At 47.2% G+C, this 22466-nt stretch overlaps 1 protein-coding gene across 5 annotated transcripts in view; it reads right to left on the bottom strand.

Moving 5' to 3' along the window:
• CEP295 (centrosomal protein 295) overlaps nucleotides 1-22466 on the bottom strand; it is a 144174-nt gene that overhangs the window by 68804 nt on the left and 52904 nt on the right. For all 5 annotated transcript variants that reach the window (XM_063951432.1, XM_063951436.1, XM_063951434.1 and 2 more), the window contains exons 8-16: nucleotides 20258-20441; nucleotides 11595-11762; nucleotides 10502-10690; nucleotides 3659-3765; nucleotides 3131-3319; nucleotides 1948-2042; nucleotides 918-1869; nucleotides 640-760; nucleotides 120-320 (exon numbers count right to left, since the gene is read on the bottom strand). In XM_063951432.1, the coding sequence (XP_063807502.1) occupies nucleotides 120-320; nucleotides 640-760; nucleotides 918-1869; nucleotides 1948-2042; nucleotides 3131-3319; nucleotides 3659-3765; nucleotides 10502-10690; nucleotides 11595-11762; nucleotides 20258-20441 (2206 nt within the window). The remainder of the gene's footprint in view (nucleotides 1-119; nucleotides 321-639; nucleotides 761-917; nucleotides 1870-1947; nucleotides 2043-3130; nucleotides 3320-3658; nucleotides 3766-10501; nucleotides 10691-11594; nucleotides 11763-20257; nucleotides 20442-22466) is intronic.

Here is a 22466-nt window from a genome sequence, read left to right as displayed (position 1 = left end):
CTTTAATAGAATTACATGTTACACCACAGAGTCATATATAGATCTAGTTTGACCAAAGTCAAAATAAAATGGATGACAGCATTCACTCATCCGGCAAAACCAATCACACACTGGTTTACCTATATGGATATCCTGCTGCTCCTCCAATCCTGTGGTGGAAAGCCGACCACTAGTGGGCGTCTCCAGCTCCATGATGGCACTCAACTCATGCTGCTGCAGTTGTGGCCCTAATTTGGTCTTTGTAACAGGTGGCTTTGAAGGTCTCCATCTCTGCTCTCTTCCCGGAGGTCTAATCAGACCACCGTTACTGGGCTCTTTGTCTGTAGGGGGGAGAGAGACCTATTTTATTTTTACATTGTGTTTATTTTTGGAGTTTTGACATTTTCACCCACAGGAGATGGAGGAGAGGTGACGAGGAGCTATAGGCTGGAGAGCGCTATACCAAGCGTCTCACCCCCATGTCTGTCCGGGCACCCCTCCCAAGAGAGTCATATTTGTCATGTACTGAGGCCACCAGTAAAGTGGCTCAAACTTGGTACTATGTAGGAAAATCTTCCAAAACACACACAAGTCTATATGGCAAAACAGTCTAGTCTATCGTTCAGTAAGAAATATACAACTTTATACTTCATGACTTACAATCAGTCATTCTGACATCTTCCCGGTTGTCATCCAATGCTTTCAGCAGAGTAGACATGAAATTAAAACGTTCGTTCTTTGGAATCTGGCTTACGTCAGCGGGCAATGCACTATCACTAGGCTTTAAAAACAAAACAAGATCTACATTAAAAATATATACAATGCCAATCAATACAGTTGCTCTCATAGTTAGATGGAACGAGGCACCAGCATCTACATAACGAGGCTCATGCACTAATATAAACTAACATGTACCTACAGATACATTTTTCTTATACCTCTCTGGAGCCCAGGAGATTTCCCAAGGACTCTTGGTGTTTCCGGATTTGCTCCTCCAATTCCAACTGCTTCTGTAGGAGCTGCTCTTCGTGGATTTTTTGCTTGGACAGCAGAGACTCTCGCTTCTTGTCTAGCTGGGCTTGCAACTCTTTCAGCTGATCCTGTTGAGCATGGATCTCTGCAGAGGAGGAAAGAAGACTCTTCCGGAATTCGTGGACATTTGAGAAGTCCCTCAGCGGTGGAATATCTATTTTTCTTAGGTGTGCTAGAGACATTGTTAAAGGAATATTCGGTTCAGAGAACTCAATATCGGTCAGGCCTAAAGACAGCGCAGAAGGAAGCGGGTGATACGATGTGCCTGAAGAGGTATCCTGCTCTCCAGGGCTAGATGTTGAGGAATATTTTTCTGACCCTACCAAAGAATGCTGCGGTCTAACGCGATCTTCATCTGGACTCTGATAATGTGCATCTGTGTGAGATGACCGTACTTGCGGATGTCTTTCTACACTGAAAATACTGCTGCTTGGAGAAGGAATGATGACGGGGCTCCTAGCACGGCTCGTGAGTTTATGGGAGTCAACATGTTGTGCCAAGAAATCTGTGGGTGACGAAGGAACCATCTCCAGCTGCTCCTCTGAAGTACTCACACTGGTGGGAATAAGCCGTCCAGATCCTATTAGAACATGTGATTCACGCCGTTGCTCTATTGGTTGATTCGCTGAAACCAGAGCACGAGACGGATCTGTGGCTTGCAGAGGCACTGTAACAGTCCTATCAGGTGCAGGTGACAAAGCGCCACTGGTTTTACAATTATTATACGTTCCTGTGCTTTCCGGACCATGATTTGTGCTTTCTTGGTTAGAGGTTGATAAGTGAGGATACCGCCTTTTCAGCAACACCTGGTATTCTTGCAAACGTTTTCGTGCCTCATCCGCTGACTGCTTATGTTGCCTGAATCAAAGCAGAAAAGAATTGTAATTCCAGGAATAGCGCATGCTGCGAAGGAGGGTAAGTTACTAGGTGTAATACCTATTCTGCTGTAACAAGCGTTGCTGGTACTCCCGGATGATCTGAATATGGAGACTCTCACCAGATGTGTTCATCTCCGTAACTGGTGCTGATGACTAATCAGGTAAGACAAGACACTGCTGTTACGGTCAGTTCGTTTCTCCACAACATCAAGTACCTGCAAGGATGCTTTCCTGGATATCTCAATGAGGGGAGATGTACCAAACTTGGAGAGAGATAAAGTACCAAACAGTCAGCCCCTAGCTGCCCTTCTACAGGTTGTGTTTGAAAACCGAGTAGGAGCAGATTGGTTGGTACTTTAACTCCAAGTTTTGATACATCTCACCCAAAGTCTGAATGCAAAACCTTTAAAAGCCTGTTCTAAAACTGTGAACCCTTTAATTGCAGGAGTAATCAGACCTCAATGAGATTGGCTATAGATACCTGTGAGGAAATGACTGGACAATGGGGAAGGGAAGAAAAGCCACACCAGCTATACTGAACATTGGGTCCTGCAAGCAGACTCACTAATGCAATCGCAGAGATTAGACCAACCTACCACAAATATTTTATACGTTTGCTCTTTGATGTTCACAGTAGACAAAGGAAAATATATATAATCAGGGAACCTTTAAAGTGAACCACATGCTCTGACAATGATAGAAGATCCTTGTGAGTGGAACCAATATTCAGGGGTGTATCTAGGGGTCCGGGCACCCCTAGACACTCACCCCCCCCATTTGAAATAAGGAAGGTGCATGTGCAAAAAAGGGGCAAGATCTTGTGTGAAAGGGGAGTGACCACACAATAGTAGTGCCCTTTAAACGTTATGCCCTTCCTCGGCCAAGTCCCCTGGAAAATGCCATCCTGGTCAATGGGTAGATACTAACCGTCCCCCACCCCCCTCGCAGCACATAGCCATAGTCCCCACCCCCTCCTAGCACACTGCTATAGCCACCCAACTCCCCAAAAACATAGCCGTAGACCCCCCAGCACATAGTCATAGTCTCCCCCCTCCCACCACATAGCTGTCGTCTCCCCTGCTCATAGACATATTCCCCATCCCCCTCTCAGCACATAGCAATAGTCCCTTCCGAGCACATAGCCATAGTCCCCTCCCAAGACACAGCCGTAGCCGCCCACCTCCCCAAACAAATAGCCGTACATAACCAGATAAAGTGGTTACAGAATAGCAGGCACGTACCACAGGCTCATTCTCCTGTCCCAATGGCTCTGGCTTCTCGTCCTCTACAGAGACCCTCTCCTGTCCCACCTGGGTTCTGTCGGCTTCTTGCTGCTTCTTATAATATTCTGCCTCTAAACGTTTTTGCTCCTCTTCCAATTTGCTGAGCAGTTCGACTTGTTCTTGCTTCTGTCTCTCCAAGTCTTCCGCCTATGAAAACATTGTAAGGAAGAAGAATTTATTGTTTACCTACATTTATTTATATAGCGCCAGCATGCTCCGTAGCAATTTACAATGGGTAAGATAGTAATAAAACAAGGTTGGGGAACAGACCGACAAGGAAGGCTGTGCTCACAAGCCGACAATCTACATAAACAAAACATAGCAGGTGGTACATAAACACATGAACAGGAGAGAGAATACATCCCTAATAAAGAATATCTCAATCATTCTCCTATAAATCCATTAGAAGTACCAGTGGTAACATGTTAATTTGGCCTACTTTGTAGTCAGCGAACAAGTTAAATGATACAGGGTATAATAAGTCACCTTTTTCCTCCTCTCTGCTTCCATCCTGATGCGCATGGCCTGTTCCTGTGGATGGAGCAGGACAGATTTTCCAGCTAGAATAGTATTTTCACTTATGAACTGTGTGTCTAAAGGGAAAAAAAAAATACATCAGACAGCAGCATTGCCTATCATTGAAATAATACAATGATCTGGAAGTATCAAAAGGAAGTTTGGTATGTAGTACCTTTGTCCAAAACAGACATCTAATTAAGGAAAAACATTGAACTTGTAACACATTGTAAACACCTGCACAGAGGATTCTCGGAGCTTCACAATAAAGGAAAACTACAGTACAAAGTCCGAGAGGGGAGAGCAAATCTATAGATAGACAACCGACTGCAGCAGTTGTCTGGGTGCACTAATCAACTACCACTTACACTAGGGAATACAGAAGATAACCACTGTAGCTGCAGATGTATGTATGCATCCAGATGTATGTATGCATCCTGTATGTATCCAGGCTTCCTTCTATAAATGGTGCTGCTTGGGTGTCCGGGGTTTAGCAACAACTTCCAGGGCCGTAACGACCAGTGGGTTCCTAGTTTGGCCAGCCATATCAAACAGCTCCCCACCTTACCCCCAAACACATGAGGCTCTGTCCTTCTATGCAGACAATAATGGCTGGAGGCTAACCGCAACTGCAGGCTCCCCTCTCAAGTAGGAGTAGGTGATGTTGTGGTGTGCATCCTGCTCCCATGAAGGTCCCTTTATCAGTGCCCAAAGAAACCGTAAAAGTACATTCAAAATAAACAAAAACCACACGGCCAAATATACACTTCTGTGGGCATTGAAAAAATCTTTTCCTAAAATGGTGGGTACATAGGAGAGTGTTTCAAAGTCACAATTTATATTTGTGCACCAAACCCCTTACCGAACCTCTATAACTCCAAGGTCCATCCATCCCCATAGGATGAAAGAGAAATGTTATTATAATTGACACATTGGAGATAAAACAGGCACGCAGAAGAACGATCTACACATCTAATTTCTTTTTCATCCACTAGGGGTCACTGGAGTACTCTTGGGATAAGGATGGTGCAGTAGCAGGGATAGGCACATTTAAATATATAACCCTTCTTACTCTCCATACTCTCAAGATGCCTCAGTGTTTTTTGTTCTTCACCAGGGTGGCACTCGAGGGATCTCCAGACTTAACTTTTCTTTTAAAGACTTTTTTTTCAATCCCAATCCCTTCCCAGTTTATTCAGAAGCGTGGGTCCGGGTTTGGGTATGCTGCTGAGTGCAGCATAGGCTTGTCGGCGCTCAGGAAAGTAGCGTTTGCTGATTCAGCCTAAGGCTGCAGGAACTGGACGACGCTTGTAATACAAGCTCCGTCAGAGCCTCCACTTCCTAAAGGTAAGGAGCTCCGTTCTAAGGGGAAGAAACTATTGTGTTATCACTGTGGAGCCGAGCGGTCAGCTCATGCTGCTGCCCCGCTTTATGTGGTACTTCCTGTTTCAACTGGTTCTAGGAGAGAAGGGAATACGTCCCTGATCGCGCCTCCCAGCCACGCTGCCACCTTGGGTGCCCGCCGCTCCCCTGGTTCACAATGCTGTGATCACTCTGCCGCCGGGCGCCCATCACTTCTCACTGGCTGCAGACAGCACTGCTGCCGCGGCCCACTCAAGCTGCCGTAGCCCGCCTGCCCCGCTCACCTCAGAGGCTTACACTTGCAGGGGGAGATAGTCTGCTGCACTGGCCGCCCCACGACTTACAAAGCTCGTGAGCCAAAGGCGGAGGTGGGAAAATCAGCACAGAAGCACGGTGGTTCTGTAAGGTCACTGAGGTTTCCCTTCTAAAGCCAGTCGGGCGATGGTGTCTACTCCCGTCTCCCTGTTTCCTAGCCACTAACTTGCATTACAACAGTGCTTCTGGTGCTGCGGCACGGAAGCACCGCAGCTCTGAAAGAAGTCAGTGGGTGAATGGTCCAGCATGTATTATTTTGTCTCCCCTAGCTTACAGTAGCTAATGAGTGATGGGTTTGTGCATTAGGCAGCAGTACAGCAGTACTAGGCAATAGTGGCAGCACTTAAGTTCCGCTTCTGAAATCAGTCAGGCGACAGGGTCTACACCCGTCTCCGTTGCCTAACCACCACTTTGACTCCATCGGTGCGTCCGGTGCGAAAGCACTGCGGGCTGCCTAGCTGGCGGGGATGCTCATGTGGCAGGAGGGGGAAGATCCGGAGGTACAGCCAGTATCGACGTATCTCCAAGTTCTGAAACATCAATACAGCGGTGAGGCTTCAGTGATTTCCAACAGTAACTGTGGAGGCAGCCATAAGGGTGCAGTGAGCTTTTTGTAAGCTCCCTGTGAAAGCTCATGCTGTTCCATAGCTTAAGCCGCTCCATGTGGGTGAACACTCAAGTCTAGACGCCATTTTAAGTTTAACTTCCAGCTTCTTCATGCAGGAATTGGGTTGGTCCTACTACACACGGCCACAGGAGGGGGCAGGGGTGAAGTAGGCTCAGTGAAGCACCATATTTCTAAGAGTTTGTGACAAGGTGCGCTGCACTCGGCTTTACACACAGTTCAGTTACTTAATTTCTGGTAAGTAATTTGTTTTACTACATTACTATTGTCTGTGGGCATGATAACTGGAAAGCATCCGCAGGATGTATAAGGTGTAACAGCTGATTTGTTCGCAACACGGAGAACCGTGGTTTGAAAAACATTACCGTCTGAACAGCCACAATAGACTAGAAAATGTCCAAATACCTCAGAGTAGTCATCGTATTTGTCAGAGTTGACCTATTTTGTTGTTTGTTGCCAGAAATCAAAAAGTGGTTCCTGGTAGCCTAGAAGTTGATAATTTCATCAAGGCGGTATGGCAGGTTTTACACTCTGAAATCCGCCACCAGTGGTTTACTCTATTTTACATTTAAAACAAACCATTCCAGTACCAGCTGCAAACACCAATGCTGGTTTTTACCAATGGAACTGCCTTTGTTATTTAACAAGACACAGTTCTGCAGGCCCACTATTCAGTCCAACTATACAACAGCAAGTGTGATGCTTAGTCCTATTTCAGTTGAACTTTAGTTAACATATGTCAGACGGCCGAGTGTTTCACTACGGCATCTAGGAATATTGCAACAGCAGTCGATAGGCCCATCAGCTAAGCTGCAGGTTTGCCATGTGGCAGTGTACACTGTCCGGACTTCTGGCCTCACGACAGTTCTGTTGTAACACAGTTCTTGGTTTGTCCACTATTACGACCAGTAGGGTGCCTTGGGGCGGTTTGGTTTTTTGAGCAGGCCAAGGCTAGGTCAAAACAAGTAATAGGGACGTTGCCTAATTAGTCCTGAATACACAAATGCAGTTCTCACGCTACTGAAAAGAAAGCTGGGTTCCTATCGTTGAAAAAATTAAAATTCAATAAACCATTGCCATTACGGACTTTCAGCCCATCTTGGTTCTTCAATGGTAGGAACGTGCTTTTAAAGTTTATCCTTTGGAGTAGTTTTTAGATATTCAAACATGGGTGGTTCCGACAATTTAGTGGTCACCACTGCGGTGTTCAAAACAGGCCTTCCAATTCAATCTCTCTTAGAATGAGTAGTGTAATTCGTGTACCAGTACACTAATAGGGCCAAGGTTTTCTCTGCTCTTTTGTAGTACCAAGGCCGGATGGCCCAGTCAGACCAATATTGAACCAAGGGTGGCTCAATCGGTACATTACTTCATTCAAATTTAAAACGCATTCACTGAGGACAGTAATTGCAGGTTTACAACCGCAGGAATTTATCATTTTACTGGATCTCAAAGACCATATGGCCACCATTTCAGGTGTTCCTAAGGTTTGTAATTACCAAAACCATTATCTAATTCAGGCACTACCGTTTGGCCTTTCCTTAACGCCTACAATATTCACAAGGTTCATGTCTGAAATGTTACCTTATCTCAGATTCCTGGAAATGATAATATGTTAATAATTCGTATTAAAATGAACTCACATCTCAACAAATGATCATTCGCTATACCAAACTACGGTACAATGTCCTAGTTCAGCAGTTGTTGCTCAGACTACTGCCAGTCTTTATGCACTTGCGCGTTTGACTGTTAGAAAGGATGGTGCAGTGTTTCACATCTATCAAGTTCCGTATATTTCACCCATGTCTTCTTCAGCTAGACCTTCTCACACAGTGGTCAAGGTCTCGTAAAACAAATTCATCTCTTGTTGTGCTGGTCTACAAGGCTAGAGTTGTTCTACTCTGGTGGTTCCAAACACAATTCTCTCAGTAAGGAACAGGTTCAAAGTCTGGAACTGGAAAATTCTACAGATGAATGTAGAGCTCTGTTGGGAGCAGGGTTCCTGAATGGTCAGTTTCAGGGTCTATGGTTAGACCGAGACAATTTACGGTCATTACATTTCTTAAGAATCTGATAGTACTTAAGTTCTCCAACAGGCAATCCACAAACCAGTCTCAGACTGTTCACATTCAGGCAGGAATGCGACGGCTGTCACATACAAAACAAGGATGGCCTTGCAAGAAGTGGCTTGTCTTCTATTTTGCCTTAACATCACCAAGTGTAGCTATCAGCAGTGTTCATTTCAACCGTAGACAACTGTTCAGCAGTTTATCTCAGCGACCAGGTCATTAACCAGGGGAATTAAGCATTACATCTACCAGTGTCCAGATGCCGGTCGAGCGATGGTGTTACCCATTGGTTCATCTATTGGCATTTTGCCAAAATCGGACACACAGTTATGTGTCTAGGACAAGAGGTCCCAAGGTGGAGACAGTGGATGCTCTCAAGATAGTTTGTCCATACGGCCTTGTGCATCTATTTCCACTGCTTCCTCAGTTGCTAAAGCGGATCAAAAGAGAGTCCACGACCGTCATACTAGTGGCGCCTCATTTGCCTCGGAAAGCTTGGTGCTTGTAACTCTGCGGTCTTCTCGCAGACGATCCGTGGCCACTTCCCTACCTCCAGATCTTCTGCAACAGGGTACGTTTCCATACCCCGATTTTCACGGATGCGTTTGACGGGGAGGCTGTTGAAACACCTCTCAAGACAAGACGGCATTCCGGAAATCGCTTATACCGGCGAAGGCCTTTCCGCAGTCGGTTATACAAACCAAGTTACCTGCTAAGAAGACCGTTACAGCATATCATTATCACAGGATTTGGCAAGCTTATATAGAGTGGTGGGAAGCTCGGTAGTTGCCGACATTTTCTTTCAAGTTAACCCGTCTTTTGCTATTTTTACAGACGGGGTTAGATGGAGGACTACGTTTAGCGACACTAAAGGTCCAGGTCTCTGCCTTGTCAATTTTCTTTCAAAGGCTCTTTTGCCAACAGTTTACACTTTCCTGCAAGTTCAACCTCCATTTATACCACCTACAGCTCAATGGGACTTGAATCTAGTTTTAGAATTTTTGCAGTCTTCAATATTTGAACCCTTACAACAAGTGAATGTTAAGTTTTTAACTTGGAAAACAGTTTTTCTCCTAGCCTTAGCTTCAGCAAGGCATGTTTCAGAGTTAGGCGAGTTGTCATGCAAACCACCGTATCTGGTATTTCATGATGACAGAGCGGAACTTCAAACGGATCACGCTTTTCTACCAAAGGTAGTATCTTCTTTTCACATCAATCAACAAATTGTAGTTCCTGTTTTTCAGAAGGTTTAGGAAGTCCAGCTACTTTGGATGTGGTTTGTGCGCTTTGCATTTATGTGGCTCGAACACCAACAGTACGTAACCCAGATACATTGTTTGTCCTCTATGATGCAGACAACATAGGTTGACCAACTTCCAAACAGACCTTGGCTATATAGATTAAACTGACCATTCGTCAAGCGTACTTTCATGCTGGTCTACAACCGCCCGCATATATTTTAAACGCGTTCCGTGGGAACGTCATGGGCAGCAACTGTGCCATGCAGTTACATGGTCGTCAGTGCACGTGTTTGTGTTTTTACAAATTTTATACTTTTACGGCATCAGCATCTAGCTTTGGCAGTCTAGTGTTACAGGTGCCAAGCATCTCTCCCGCCCAAGGGGGAAACTTTGGTACGTCCCAAGAGTACTCCAGTGACCCCTAGTGGATGAAAACGAAAACAAGATTTTGGTACTTAACAGATAAAGCCTTTTCTCCATTGTTCATCCTCTCTTTCGCTCCTGTACGGTTCAGCAAAAAACACTGAGGCATCTTGGGACCAAGGAGGGGAAGGACGGTTACACATTTAAATATTTAAATGTGCCTATCCCTGCTATCGCACCGTCCATATCCCAAGAGTACTCCAGTGCCCTCTATGGATTCAAAGAAAAGGATTTACCTGGTAATTACCAAAATCCTATTTTCTGTTTTTACTGCATTTTTGCATGAAAGCATTTGAGCTATGAATATTGCTCTCGTCCCATGAGCAGTAACCCTCCGATTGGCTGCAGGGTGGTACGGCCCTCTAAATGCGCTGTGGTGTCACGCTACACGGTGACAGAGATAACCAATCTCTGTTGTGGTGGTGCGGTCGCTCCTCGCCAAAACCCTAGATGTTCTGGAACATGTCTTGCTATATTTTTGGTGGCTACAGTCCTTCAGTAATTACGGGGGGCTTAAAACAGTTATCTGTATGGCAACAGGGACTTTAGTTGTGCTCACAATGTACTCATTACAGGTTGGTCTAAACATGCGAGTACCCCAGTGTGCTGACTGGCTACAGGTTAGTTTTATTTCAATCTGGATCAAAGTCTGTTACCTTTAAAAAGTCACATGAATAGGTGGAACGGTTAAGACAAAACCCTCAAACAGCAACAAAAACAATGCAAAACCACAGAAGTTTAGCAGAAGATGTCTAAAGGAAGGAAGACCAGGAATTACCTCCACCAGACGTGTCCTCCTCTCCTTGAGGAACATCTGCTTCTCCATTGACAATGGGCAGCGGTCCCGTCTCCAGAGTGTCACTGACTGTTTCTGCATCACTCTTACCACTCCACTGGTCCTTCTGCGTCCTGATCCTGCTCAACAACTTCTTCAGCACAAGCCTGGACTGTGGCACTCTAGTTTCTTCTACAGAACACGATGAGAGACAAAAAAAGCTTTGACTGTTGGTGCCCAGATGCCTCATCCACCACTACACCCCGATGTTTCCCTGTGGAAACCCTGTGTACTAGGGAGGCCAATCCCGGGCCATTTTTTCAATCCCAGGTATCAGGATTGAAAAAAATGGTCAATCCCTGGATTCCTGGGATTTACTTTTTAATGTGTGTCCTCCCGTCCCCCCACGCCCTGCCCCGCCTCTCCCCACCCGCCCCGCAGACATAACACACCAACACCAAACTGCATGGGCGGGGGAGGTGGGAATCTTCACTCAGACTCGGCGGCGGGTGACGGGCTGGTGACTGCAGGTGGAGGCGGCGGGTGATCGGCTGGTGACTGCAGAGGGAGTAGGGAGGAGGCGGCGGGTGACAGGATGGCGACTGCAGAGGGAGCCGGGAGGAGGCGGCGGGTGACGGGCTGGTGACTGCGCAGCATGACCTCAGAGTCAGAGGTCACGCTGCGCAGGGGTAGCCGGGAGGAGGAAGCTGCCTGGCATTAAAGGGCCACCTGAACCCGCAATACCCGGGATTTGAGCCTCGGACGATTTATGGCCTAAATCCCGGTATCCTGCAGATACCGATCACGGGACTGGCCACCCTACTATGTACCCTGCTGCAGAAAGAATAGTTACTGCTTGCCTACATAAAGCACAGCCAGCCATTGTGTGGGTTAAACAAATATAAATTCACTAGGAACTTTGCTGATAAGAAGTACATTTTGTTCCTCACGCCTTACTCACATCCGCTTAGTGTAGGATGTGAGGTCTGGAAATGATGACTTCATGCAACACTTCAGACATTACTGAAAAGCAAGAGGCAATCTGTGTAAGAACTTCTTCCAGTGGAGGGAGAATTATGGTGTCTTATCTCCTGACCTTGGGGATCAGCTGCTGGTGAGGTGTCCTCTGGTCCTACCAAGCGACGCTTCACATCAGACAATGCTTCCGGCTCCACAGACAAATCCAGATCTTCATCAAGACTTGTAACAGAGGGCTCAGGCAGGGGCTGGGGCTTCAGGTGGAGGACCATGTCCCCCTTCATCTCTTAAAGAAGGAAAAGATATACAGGGTGAGTTTCCCATATCCAAAATGCTTGGGACCAGAAGTATTTTGGATATCAGATTTTTCCATAGTTTGGAATAATTGCATACCATAATGAGATATCATGGCGATGGGACCTAAGTCTAAGCACAGAATGCATTTATGTTTCATATACACCTTATACACACAGCCTGAAGGTCATTTTAGCCAATATATTTAATAACTTTGTGCATTAAACAAAGTTTGTGTACATTGAGCCATCAGAAAACAAAGGTTTCACTATCTCAGTCTCACTCAAAAAATTCTGTATTTTGGAATATTTGGATATGGGATACTCAACCTGTATAAACTGGTAATTAGTAACCAACAAACAACATCTGAGTATATATTTTACAAACTTAGAAAAAACTGTGAACAGGGGGTTGATGGGAGGGGTTAGAGGGGGAGGAGCTAGTTCTTTTCATAGCTTGTGCCAAACTCCATACACTCACACTAAGGCTAGGGCCACACAACGGCCAAGCAGGTCCCGCTCAACGGGACCCAATTGGCCGGGAGGGGGTTTTGGTGCGCACACGAATCCTGTTCTGCGGGATCCCGCAGAACAGGATCCGGGCAGTGACACACGGGATTTCAATAGCACAGAGTGTTTCCCCTCCCGGGCCAGGGCGCTCGCCGGCCAGGCAAACACTAAACTATATGATGTTCATATCTCTCAGTGACGTCACGCAGCGGCCGGGTAGCCAGCTCTTTAACGACAGTCCAAATCGAGCTGGCTGCACGGCCGACAGCAAGGGTTGTAAACGACTCGCGGGTCAGCGTATCGCTGGTCGGCGGCGGCATACAAACTTGCAGAGAAAGTGAGCGATGTCGCTCAGGAAGGGTGAAAATGAGCAATATCGCTCATTTTCTCCGCAAGTGTGTATGCACCTCAAGTCTGAATGATAACATGTGTTTTGGATATAATTAGTACCATCTGATGAACATTGTGAATTAAGAAGCAGGGTATAAAGGAAGCGATCCTTCTAGATACCTTATCTTGAAAAAGCTCAAGAAGCGAAACTAGTCGATAGGGGCCTTTCTCTATTACTACTGCTGCCTCCATCCCACTGCTCACCAGCAATGACCTCATGTTTGCCAAGCTGTGAACTCGCAATCACTCAACTTAAGTGGACTGGCGTCTCTCCACTCTCTGTGGGCAAGCACCAGTGGAGGGTGTGTGGCTGTTAGGTAAGGTCCTCACCACACACAGGCCTTACAAGCGAGCTTGCCATTCACACCAGCTGTTATCGGCTCTCCACGACTGCTCCGCCACTTCTATGGCGGAAGTGCTGTAAGATCGGGAACGGCGAGAACCGGCCCGGAGCCATCAGGGCTGCACATTAGTTATCCACTACATACAAGTGTTATATGAGCAGCTGTATTATACCTTTAATATGAGGAAAGCCCAGCATCAGAGTCTGCCCACTGGGGAATATTCTAGTGCAGAACCATACAAACTAATTTTCTGAATTGCTGTGACTTTATACTACTCAAATGACTTACCATCAATGCAGCATGCTCACTGCTCTGTGGAGAACATCTATGGAGATCTGACTGGTTATCCTCTGATGAGCAGTGATCATTATGAGTGCATAAGCCATACATTAGCATACATTGTATTTACATAGGTCTGTGCATTTATTACTAACTTGTTATACATTATTGCCAGCATTATTGGGAATTTACTACTGCTATTAGTCATTTTATATTGTATGTGTCTCTACAATACATAGTCAGAAGAAACCTGTTTCTAATTGGTCTACAAAGCACCATCACTTCATACATCTTTCCCACCATTGCAGCACAGATTCTTCCTTTCTTTCGTTACAGTAATTACTATGTACTGCCACGTGGCTACTGGTACTTACATTAGCAGCAGCATATGGTGAGGATTACAGAATATATTGACCGATCATTGGTTATTTAGAGTTGGTTGCGGATTTTGCCATGTTAGCAAAATCTGCGACCACTGAAATCACATGTTGGGGGCCGCCCAGCACAGGACAAAGCCGTCTGGCGTGTATGGCGCCACCCCGCGATGTGACCAGAATTCAATCGGTTACGGTAGGAATGGTCGACATCCATTAGGCTGACCACTATTGGTCGACATGGACACATGGTCGACACATGGAAGGTTGACACATGAAAAGGTCGACATGAGGTGGTGTTTTTTTCCTCTTTTTGGTGTCTTTTTCAGCGTAAAGTGATGGGGGATCCCCAATTAGTGCATGGCTCGCGCGCTTCGGGCAAGGTGCCTCGCTCCGCTACCGTTCCCAATCGTAGTCGACATGGAATGTAAAGTATGGAAAAGTTCCACAAAAGAAAAAAAATTTGAAAAACGCATGTCGACCTTTTCATGTGTCCATGTCGACCAATAGTGGTTGACCTAATGACTGTCGACCATAACATGGTTGACCATCCAAACGGATACCAATTTAATCACAGTGCTAAAACCGGCCATGACACACCTGCGTTTCCTGCTCCCCCCCCACCCCCCAAACCCCGCATCGCCACCCCCGGATGCTCACAACCTGTCACTCACTAAGCGATTGCTTCATTCGAGGATGCGCTCGCAGCGAATGTGCAGTTGACCAAAAATTGCCAGTTTGCGATTTTCACTCCACTGCATCCATCTCTGAATAGCCGCATTGTAAACAGTCACATTATACTAAATATAATTATATAGCCAGTGGTTGTCCTCACACCCCTACTGTATAAGACTCCAGTGTCCCCTAGTGGATGAAAGAGAAAATAAGAATTTACTTACCGATAATTCTATTTCTCATAGTCCGTAGTGGATGCTGGGGACTCCGTCAGGACCATGGGGAATAGCGGGCTCCGCAGGAGACAGGGCACATCTAAAAAGCCTTTTTAGGTCACATGGTGTGTACTGGCTCCTCCCCCTATGACCCTCCTCCAAGCCTCAGTTAGGTACTGTGCCCGGACGAGCGTACACAATAAGGAAGGATCTTGAATCCCGGGTAAGACTCATACCAGCCACACCAATCACACCGTACAACTTGTGATCTGAACCCAGTTAACAGTATGATAACAAAACGAAGTAGCCTCTGAAAAGATGGCTCACAACAACAGTAATAACCCGATTTTGTAACAATAACTATGTACAAGCATTGCAGACAATCCGCACTTGGGATGGGCGCCCAGCATCCACTACGGACTATGAGAAATAGAATTATCGGTAAGTAAATTCTTATTTTCTCTAACGTCCTAGTGGATGCTGGGGACTCCGTCAGGACCATGGGGATTATACCAAAGCTCCCAAACGGGCGGAAGAGTGCGGATGACTCTGCAGCACCGAATGAGAAAACTCCAGGTCCTCTGTAGCCAGAGTATCAAATTTGTAAAATTTTACAAACGTGTTCTCCCCTGACCACGTAGCTGCTCGGCAAAGTTGTAATGCCGAGACTCCTCGGGCAGCCGCCCAAGATGAGCCCACCTTCCTTGTGGAGTGGGCCTTTACAGATTTAGGCTGTGGCACGCCTGCCACAGAATGTGCAAGTTGGATTGTGCTACAGATCCAACGTGCAATCGTCTGTTTAGACGCAGGAGCACCCATCTTGTTGGGTGCATACAATGTAAACAACGAGTCAGTTTCTCTGACTCCAGCTGTCCTTGAAATATATATTTTTAATGCTCTGACAACGTCCAGTAACTTGGAGTCCTCCAAGTCGCTAGTAGCCGCAGGCACCACAATAGGCTGGTTTAAGTGAAATGCCGAAACCACCTTAGGGAGAAATTGAGGACGCGTCCTCAATTCTGCCCTGTCCGAATGGAATATCAGATATGGGCTCTTGTATGACAAAACTGCCAACTCTGAAACTCTCCTGGCAGAAGCCAGGGCCAACAGCATGGTTACCTTCCATGTAAGGTATTTTAATTCTACCGATTTTAACGGCTCAAACCAATGAGATTTGAGAAAATTTAGAACCACGTTCAAATCCCACGGTGCCACTGGAGGCACTATTGGGGGTTGTATATGTAGTACACCTTTGACAAAAGTTTGTACTTCAGGCACTGACGCCAATTCCTTCTGGAAGAAAATTGATAAGGCCGAAATTTGAACTTTAATAGACCCCAATTTTAGGCCCATAGACAATCCTGCTTGCAGGAAATGTAAGTATCGACCCAATTGAAATTCTTCCGTTGGAGCCTTCTTGGCCTCACACCACGCAACATATTTTCGCCAAATGCGGTGATAATGTTGTACAGTCACTTCCTTCCTAGCCTTAATCAAGGTAGGAATAACTTCCTCTGGAATGCCCTTTTCTTTTAGAATCCGGCGTTCAACCGCCATGCCGTCAAACGCAGACGCGGTAAGTCTTGGAACATACAAGGTCCCTGCTGAAGCAGATCCCTTCTCAGAGGTAGAGGCCACGATCCTCCGTGAGCATCTCTTGAAGTTCCGGATACCAAGTTCTCCTTGGCCAGTCCGGAGCCACCAGTATCGTTCTTACTCCTCTTTTCCGTATAATTCTCAGCACCTTTGGTATGAGAGGCAGAGGAGGGAACACATACACTGATTGGTACACCCACGGTGTTACCAGAGCGTCCACAGCTATTGCCTGAGGGTCTCTTGACCTGGCGCAATACCTGTCCAATTTTTTGTTGAGGCGAGACGCCATCATGTCTACCTTTGGTTTTTCCCAACGGTTCACAATCATGTGGAAAACTTCTGGATGAAGTCCCCACTCTCCCGGGTGAAGGTCGTGTCTGCTGAGGAAATCTGCTTCCCAGTTGTCCACTCCCGGGATGAACACTGCTGACAGTGCTATGACATGATTCTCCGCCCAGCGCAGAATCCTTGCCGCTTCTGCCATTGCACTCCTGCTTCTCGTGCCGCCTTGTCGGTTTACGTGGGCGACTGCCGTGATGTTGTCGGACTGGATCAACACCGGCTGACCCTGAAGCAGCGGTTTTGCCAGACTTAGAGCATTGTAGATCGCTCTTAGCTCCAGTATATTTATGTGAAGAGACGTCTCCAGGCTTGACCACACGCCCTGGAAGTTTCTTCCCTTTGTGACTGCTCCCCAACCTCGTAGGCTGGCATCCGTAGTCACCAGGACCCAGTCCTGTATGCCGAATCTGCGGCCCACTAACAGATGGGCAGTCTGCAGCCACCACAGGAGAGACAACCTTGTTCTTGGTGACAGTGCTATCCGCTGATGCATGTGCAGATGCGATCCGGACCATTTGTCCAGCAGATCCCACTGAAATGTCCGTGCATGGAATCTGCCGAATGGAATCGCTTCGTACGAAGCCACCATCTTTCCCAGGACTCTTGTGCATTGATGTACTGACACCGTTCCTGGTTTTAGGAGGTTCCTGACAAGTTCGGATAACTCCCTTGCTTTCTCCTCCGGGAGAAACACCTTTTTCTGAACCGTGTCCAGAATCATTCCCAGGAACAGCAGACGAGTTGTCGGGGTCAATTGAGATTTTGGAAGATTCAGAATCCACCCGTGTTGCTGGAGCACTACCTGGGTTAGTGCTACACCGACTTCCAGCTGTTCTCTGGACTTTGCCCTTATCAGGAGATCGTCCAAGTAAGGGATAATTAATACGCCTTTTCTTCGTAGAAGAACCATCATTTCGGTCATTACCTTGGTAAAGACCCGAGGGGCCGTAGACAAACCAAACGGCATCGTTTGAAACTGATAATGACAGTCTTGTATCACGAACCTGAGATACCCTTGGTGTGAGGGGTAAATTGGGACATGCAGATAAGCATCCTTTATGTCCAGGGACACCATGAAGTCCCCGTCTTCCAGATTCGCTATCACTGCTCTGAGTGACTCCATCTTGAACTTGAATTTCTGTATGTACAGGTTCAAGGATTTCAGATTTAGAATAGGTCTTACCGAACCGTCCGGCTTCGGTACCACAAATAGTGTGGAATAATACCCCTTTCCCTGTTGTAGGAGGGGTACCTTGACTATCACCTGCTGAGAATACAGCTTGTGAATGGCTTCCAAAACCGACGTCCTTTCTGAGGGAGACGTTGGTAAAGCAGACTTTAGGAACCGGCGAGGGGGAAACCTTTCGAACTCCAGCATGTAACCCTGAGATATTATCTGCAGGACCCACGGGTCCACTTGTGAGTGAGCCCATTGATTGCTGAAAATCTTGAGTCGACCCCCCACCGTTCCTGGGTCCGCTTGTAAAGCCCCAGCGTCATGCTGATGGCTTTGTAGAAGCCGGGGCGGGCTTCTGTTCCTGGGCAGGGGCTGCGTGCTGCCCTTTCTTACCCTTTCCTCTGCCTCTCGGCAGATAAGACTGTCCTTTTGGTCGCTTTTTATAGGAGCGAAAGGACTGCGGCTGAAAAGACGGTGTCTTTTTCTGTTGTGAAGGGGTCTGAGGTAAAAAGGTGGATTTGCCGGCAGTTGCCGTGGTCACCAGGTCCGAAAGACCGACCCCAAACAATTCCTCTCCTTTATATGGCAATACTTCCATATGCCTCTTGGAATCCGCATCACCTGACCACTGTCGCGTCCATAAACTTCTTCTAGCAGATATGGACATCGCGCTTACTCTTGATGCTAGAGTACAAACATCCCTCTGAGCATCTCGCATATAAAGAAAAGCATCCTTTAATTGCTCTAGAGTCAATAAAATACTGTCCCTATCCAGGGTCTCAATATTTTCAGTCAGAGAATCCAACCACACTACCCCAGCACTGCACATCCAGGCTGAGGCTATTGCCGGTCGCAGTATAACACCCGTATGTGTGTATATACTCTTCAGTGTAGTTTCCAGCCTCCTATCTGCTGGATCCTTGAGGGCGGCCGTATCAGGAGACGGCAACGCCACTTGCTTTGATAAACGTGTGAGCGCCTTATCCACCTTAGGGGGTGATTCCCAGCGCGCCCTAACCTCTGGTGGGAAAGGGTATAATGCCAACAACTTCTTTGAAATTAGCATTTTTCTATCGGGGGTAACCCACGCTTCATCACACACATCATTCAATTCCTCTGATTCTGGGAAAAATACAGGTAGTTTTTTCACCCCCCACATAATACCCCTTTTTGAGGTACCAGTAGTATCAGAGAGCTGCAAAGCCTCCTTCATTGCCGTGATCATATAACGTGTGGCCCTATTGGAAAATACGTTTACTTCCTCACCGTCGACACTAGATTCATCTGTGTCGGTACCCGTGTCGACTGACTGAGGTAAGGGACGTTTTACAGCCCCTGACGGTGTCTGAGATGCCTGAACCGGTACTAACTGGTTTGCCGGGCGTCTCATTTCGTCAACTGACTTTTGTAATGTGCTGACATTATCACGTAATTCCATAACCAAAGCCATCCATTCCGGTGTCGACTCCCTAGGGGGTGACATTACCATCATCGGCAATTGCTCTGCCTCCACACCAACTTCGTCCTCATACATGTCGACACACACGTACCGACACACACAGCAGCCACACAGTGAATGCTCTATTGAAGACAGGACCCTCCTAGCCCTTTGGGGAGACAGAGGGAGAGTTTGCCAGCACACACCAAAAGCGCTATACTGTATATAACAACCCTAGAAGGTGTTGTTTCTATATATGCGCTCTCAATATATAATTATATCGCCAATTTATGCCCCCCCTCTCTTTGTTACCCTGTTTCTGTAGTGCAGTGCAGGGGAGAGTCGTGGGAGCCTTCCTCACCAGCGGAGCCGTGCAGGAAAATGGCGCCGAGTGCTGAGGAGAATAAGCTCCGCCCCTTTTCCGGCGGGCTTTTCTCCCGGTTTTTCTAATAAACTGGCCTGGGTTAAATACATACATATAGCCTTAATGGCTATATGTGATGTATTTATTTGCCTCTAAGGTACTCTATATTGCTGCCCAGGGCGCCCCCAGCAGCGCCCTGCACCCTCCGTGACCGAGATCCGTGAGCCGTGTAGCAACAATGGCGCACAGCTGCAGTGCTGTGCGCTACCTCTATGAAGACTGAAGTCTTCTGCCGCCTGTTTCCGGACCTCCGTTCTGCCGTTCTTCAGCGTCTGTAAGGGGGATCGGCGGCGCGGCTCCGGGACGAACCCCAGGCTGACCTGTGTTCCGACTCCCTCTGGAGCTCAGTGTCCAGTAGCCTAAGACTTCAATCCTCCTGCAGGCAGGTGAGTTGCAAGTCTCTCCCCTAAGTCCCTCGTTGCAGTGCTCCTGTCGCCAGCAGGAGACACTGATTAGAAACCTAAAAAAAAACTTTTCTAACTAGCTCTTTAAGAGAGCCACCTAGATTGCACCCTCTCGGACGGGCACAAAAACCTAACTGAGGCTTGGAGGAGGGTCATAGGGGGAGGAGCCAGTACACACCATGTGACCTAAAAAGGCTTTTTAGATGTGCCCTGTCTCCTGCGGAGCCCGCTATTCCCCATGGTCCTGACGGAGTCCCCAGCATCCACTAGGACGTTAGAGAAATACAATGCTTCGAAAATATTCCAATAAGTCAACTTACTTGTATCTCTGGTGTATATGTCCTCAAACGCAGACTCCAGCTCCCTCTGCCAATCCTCCCGGATCTCTGCCCGACGGTAGGCCGGTTCAAACAGCTGCTGCGGCATCTTTGCTACGATTTGCCTTCGTCGTGTCAGGTCATCCTGTTGCATCTGCTCCAATTCTTTCATTAATCTATCCCGATCCTATAAAAATAAGAATTTACTTACCGATAATTCTATTTCTCATAGTCCGTAGTGGATGCTGGGGACTCCGAAAGGACCATGGGGAACAGCGGCTCCGCAGGAGACTGGGCACAAAGTAAAAGCTTTAGGACTAGCTGGTGTGCACTGGCTCCTCCCCCTATGACCCTCCTCCAAGCCTCAGTTAGGATACTGTGCCCGGACGAGCGTACACAATAAGGAAGGATTTTGAATCCCGGGTAAGACTCATACCAGCCACACCGATCACACCATATAACTTGTGATCTGAACCCAGTTAACAGCATGATAACAGAAGGAGCCTCTGAAAAGATGGCTCACAACAACAATAACCCGATTTTTGTAACAATAACTATGTACAAGTAATGCAGACAATCCGCACTTGGGATGGGCGCCCAGCATCCACTACGGACTACGAGAAATAGAATTATCGGTAAGTAAATTCTTATTTTCTCTAACGTCCTAGTGGATGCTGGGGACTCCGAAAGGACCATGGGGATTATACCAAAGCTCCCAAACGGGCGGGAGAGTGCGGATGACTCTGCAGCACCGAATGAGAGAACTCCAGGTCCTCCTCAGCCAGGGTATCAAATTTGTAGAATTTAGCAAACGTGTTTGCCCCTGACCAAGTAGCTGCTCGGCAAAGTTGTAAAGCCGAGACCCCTCAGGCAGCCGCCCAAGATGAGCCCACTTTCCGTGTGGAATGGGCTTTTACAGATTTTGGCTGTGGCAGGCCTGCCATAGAATGTGCAAGCTGAATTGTACTACAAATCCAACGAGCAATCGTCTGCTTAGAAGCAGGAGCACCCAGCTTGCTGGGTGCATACAGGATAAACAGCGAATCAGATTTTCTGACTCCAGCCGTCCTGGAAACATATATTTTCAGGGCCCTGACTACATCCAGCAACTTGGAATCCTCCAAGTCCCTAGTAGCCGCAGGCACCACAATAGGCTGGTTTAAGTGAAATGCTGAAACCACCTTAGGAAGAAATTGAGGACGAGTCCTCAATTCTGCCCTGTCCGTATGAAAAATTAGGTAAGGGCTTTTATAGGATAAAGCCGCCAATTCTGAGACACGCCTGGCTGAAGCCAGGGCTAACAGCATTACCACTTTCCATGTGAGATATTTTAAGTCCACAGTGGTGAGTGGTTCAAACCAATGTGATTTTAGGAATCCCAAAACTACATTGAGATCCCAAGGTGCCACTGGAGGCACAAAAGGAGGCTGTATATGCAGTACTCCCTTGACAAACGTCTGAACTTCAGGAACAGAAGCCAGTTCTTTTTGGAAGAATATTGACAGGGCCGAAATTTGAACCTTAATGGACCCTAATTTGAGGCCCATAGACAGTCCTGTTTGCAGGAAATGCAGGAAACGACCCAGTTGAAATTCCTCTGTAGGGGCCTTCCTGGCCTCGCACCACGCAACATATTTACGCCAAATACGGTGATAATGTTGTATGGTTACATCCTTCCTGGCTTTGATCAGGGTAGGGATGACTTCATCCGGAATGCCTTTTTCCTTCAGGATCCGGCGTTCAACCGCCATGCCGTCAAACGCAGCCGCGGTAAGTCTTGGAACAGACAGGGTCCCTGCTGGAGCAGGTCCTTTCTTAGAGGTAGAGGCCACGGGTCCTCCGTGAGCATCTCTTGAAGTTCCGGGTACCAAGTCCTTCTTGGCCAATCCGGAGCCACGAGTATAGTCTTTACTCCTCTCCTTCTTATGATTCTCAGTACTTTTGGTATGAGAGGAAGAGGAGGGAACACATACACTGACTGGTACACCCACGGTGTTACCAGAGCGTCCACAGCTATTGCCTGAGGGTCCCTTGACCTGGCGCAATATCTGTCCAGTTTTTTGTTGAGGCGGGACGCCATCATGTCCACCTTTGGTTTTTCCCAACGTTTCACAATCATGTGGAAGACTTCTGGGTGAAGTCCCCACTCCCCCGGGTGAAGATCGTGTCTGCTGAGGAAGTCTGCTTCCCAGTTGTCCACTCCCGGAATGAA

This window comes from Pseudophryne corroboree, chromosome 2, assembly GCF_028390025.1.
Source record: "Pseudophryne corroboree isolate aPseCor3 chromosome 2, aPseCor3.hap2, whole genome shotgun sequence".
Classification (NCBI taxonomy): domain Eukaryota; kingdom Metazoa; phylum Chordata; class Amphibia; order Anura; family Myobatrachidae; genus Pseudophryne; species Pseudophryne corroboree.
The sequence above is the reverse complement of the archived record's forward strand: the minus strand, read 5'-3'. Positions and strand labels throughout refer to the sequence as shown.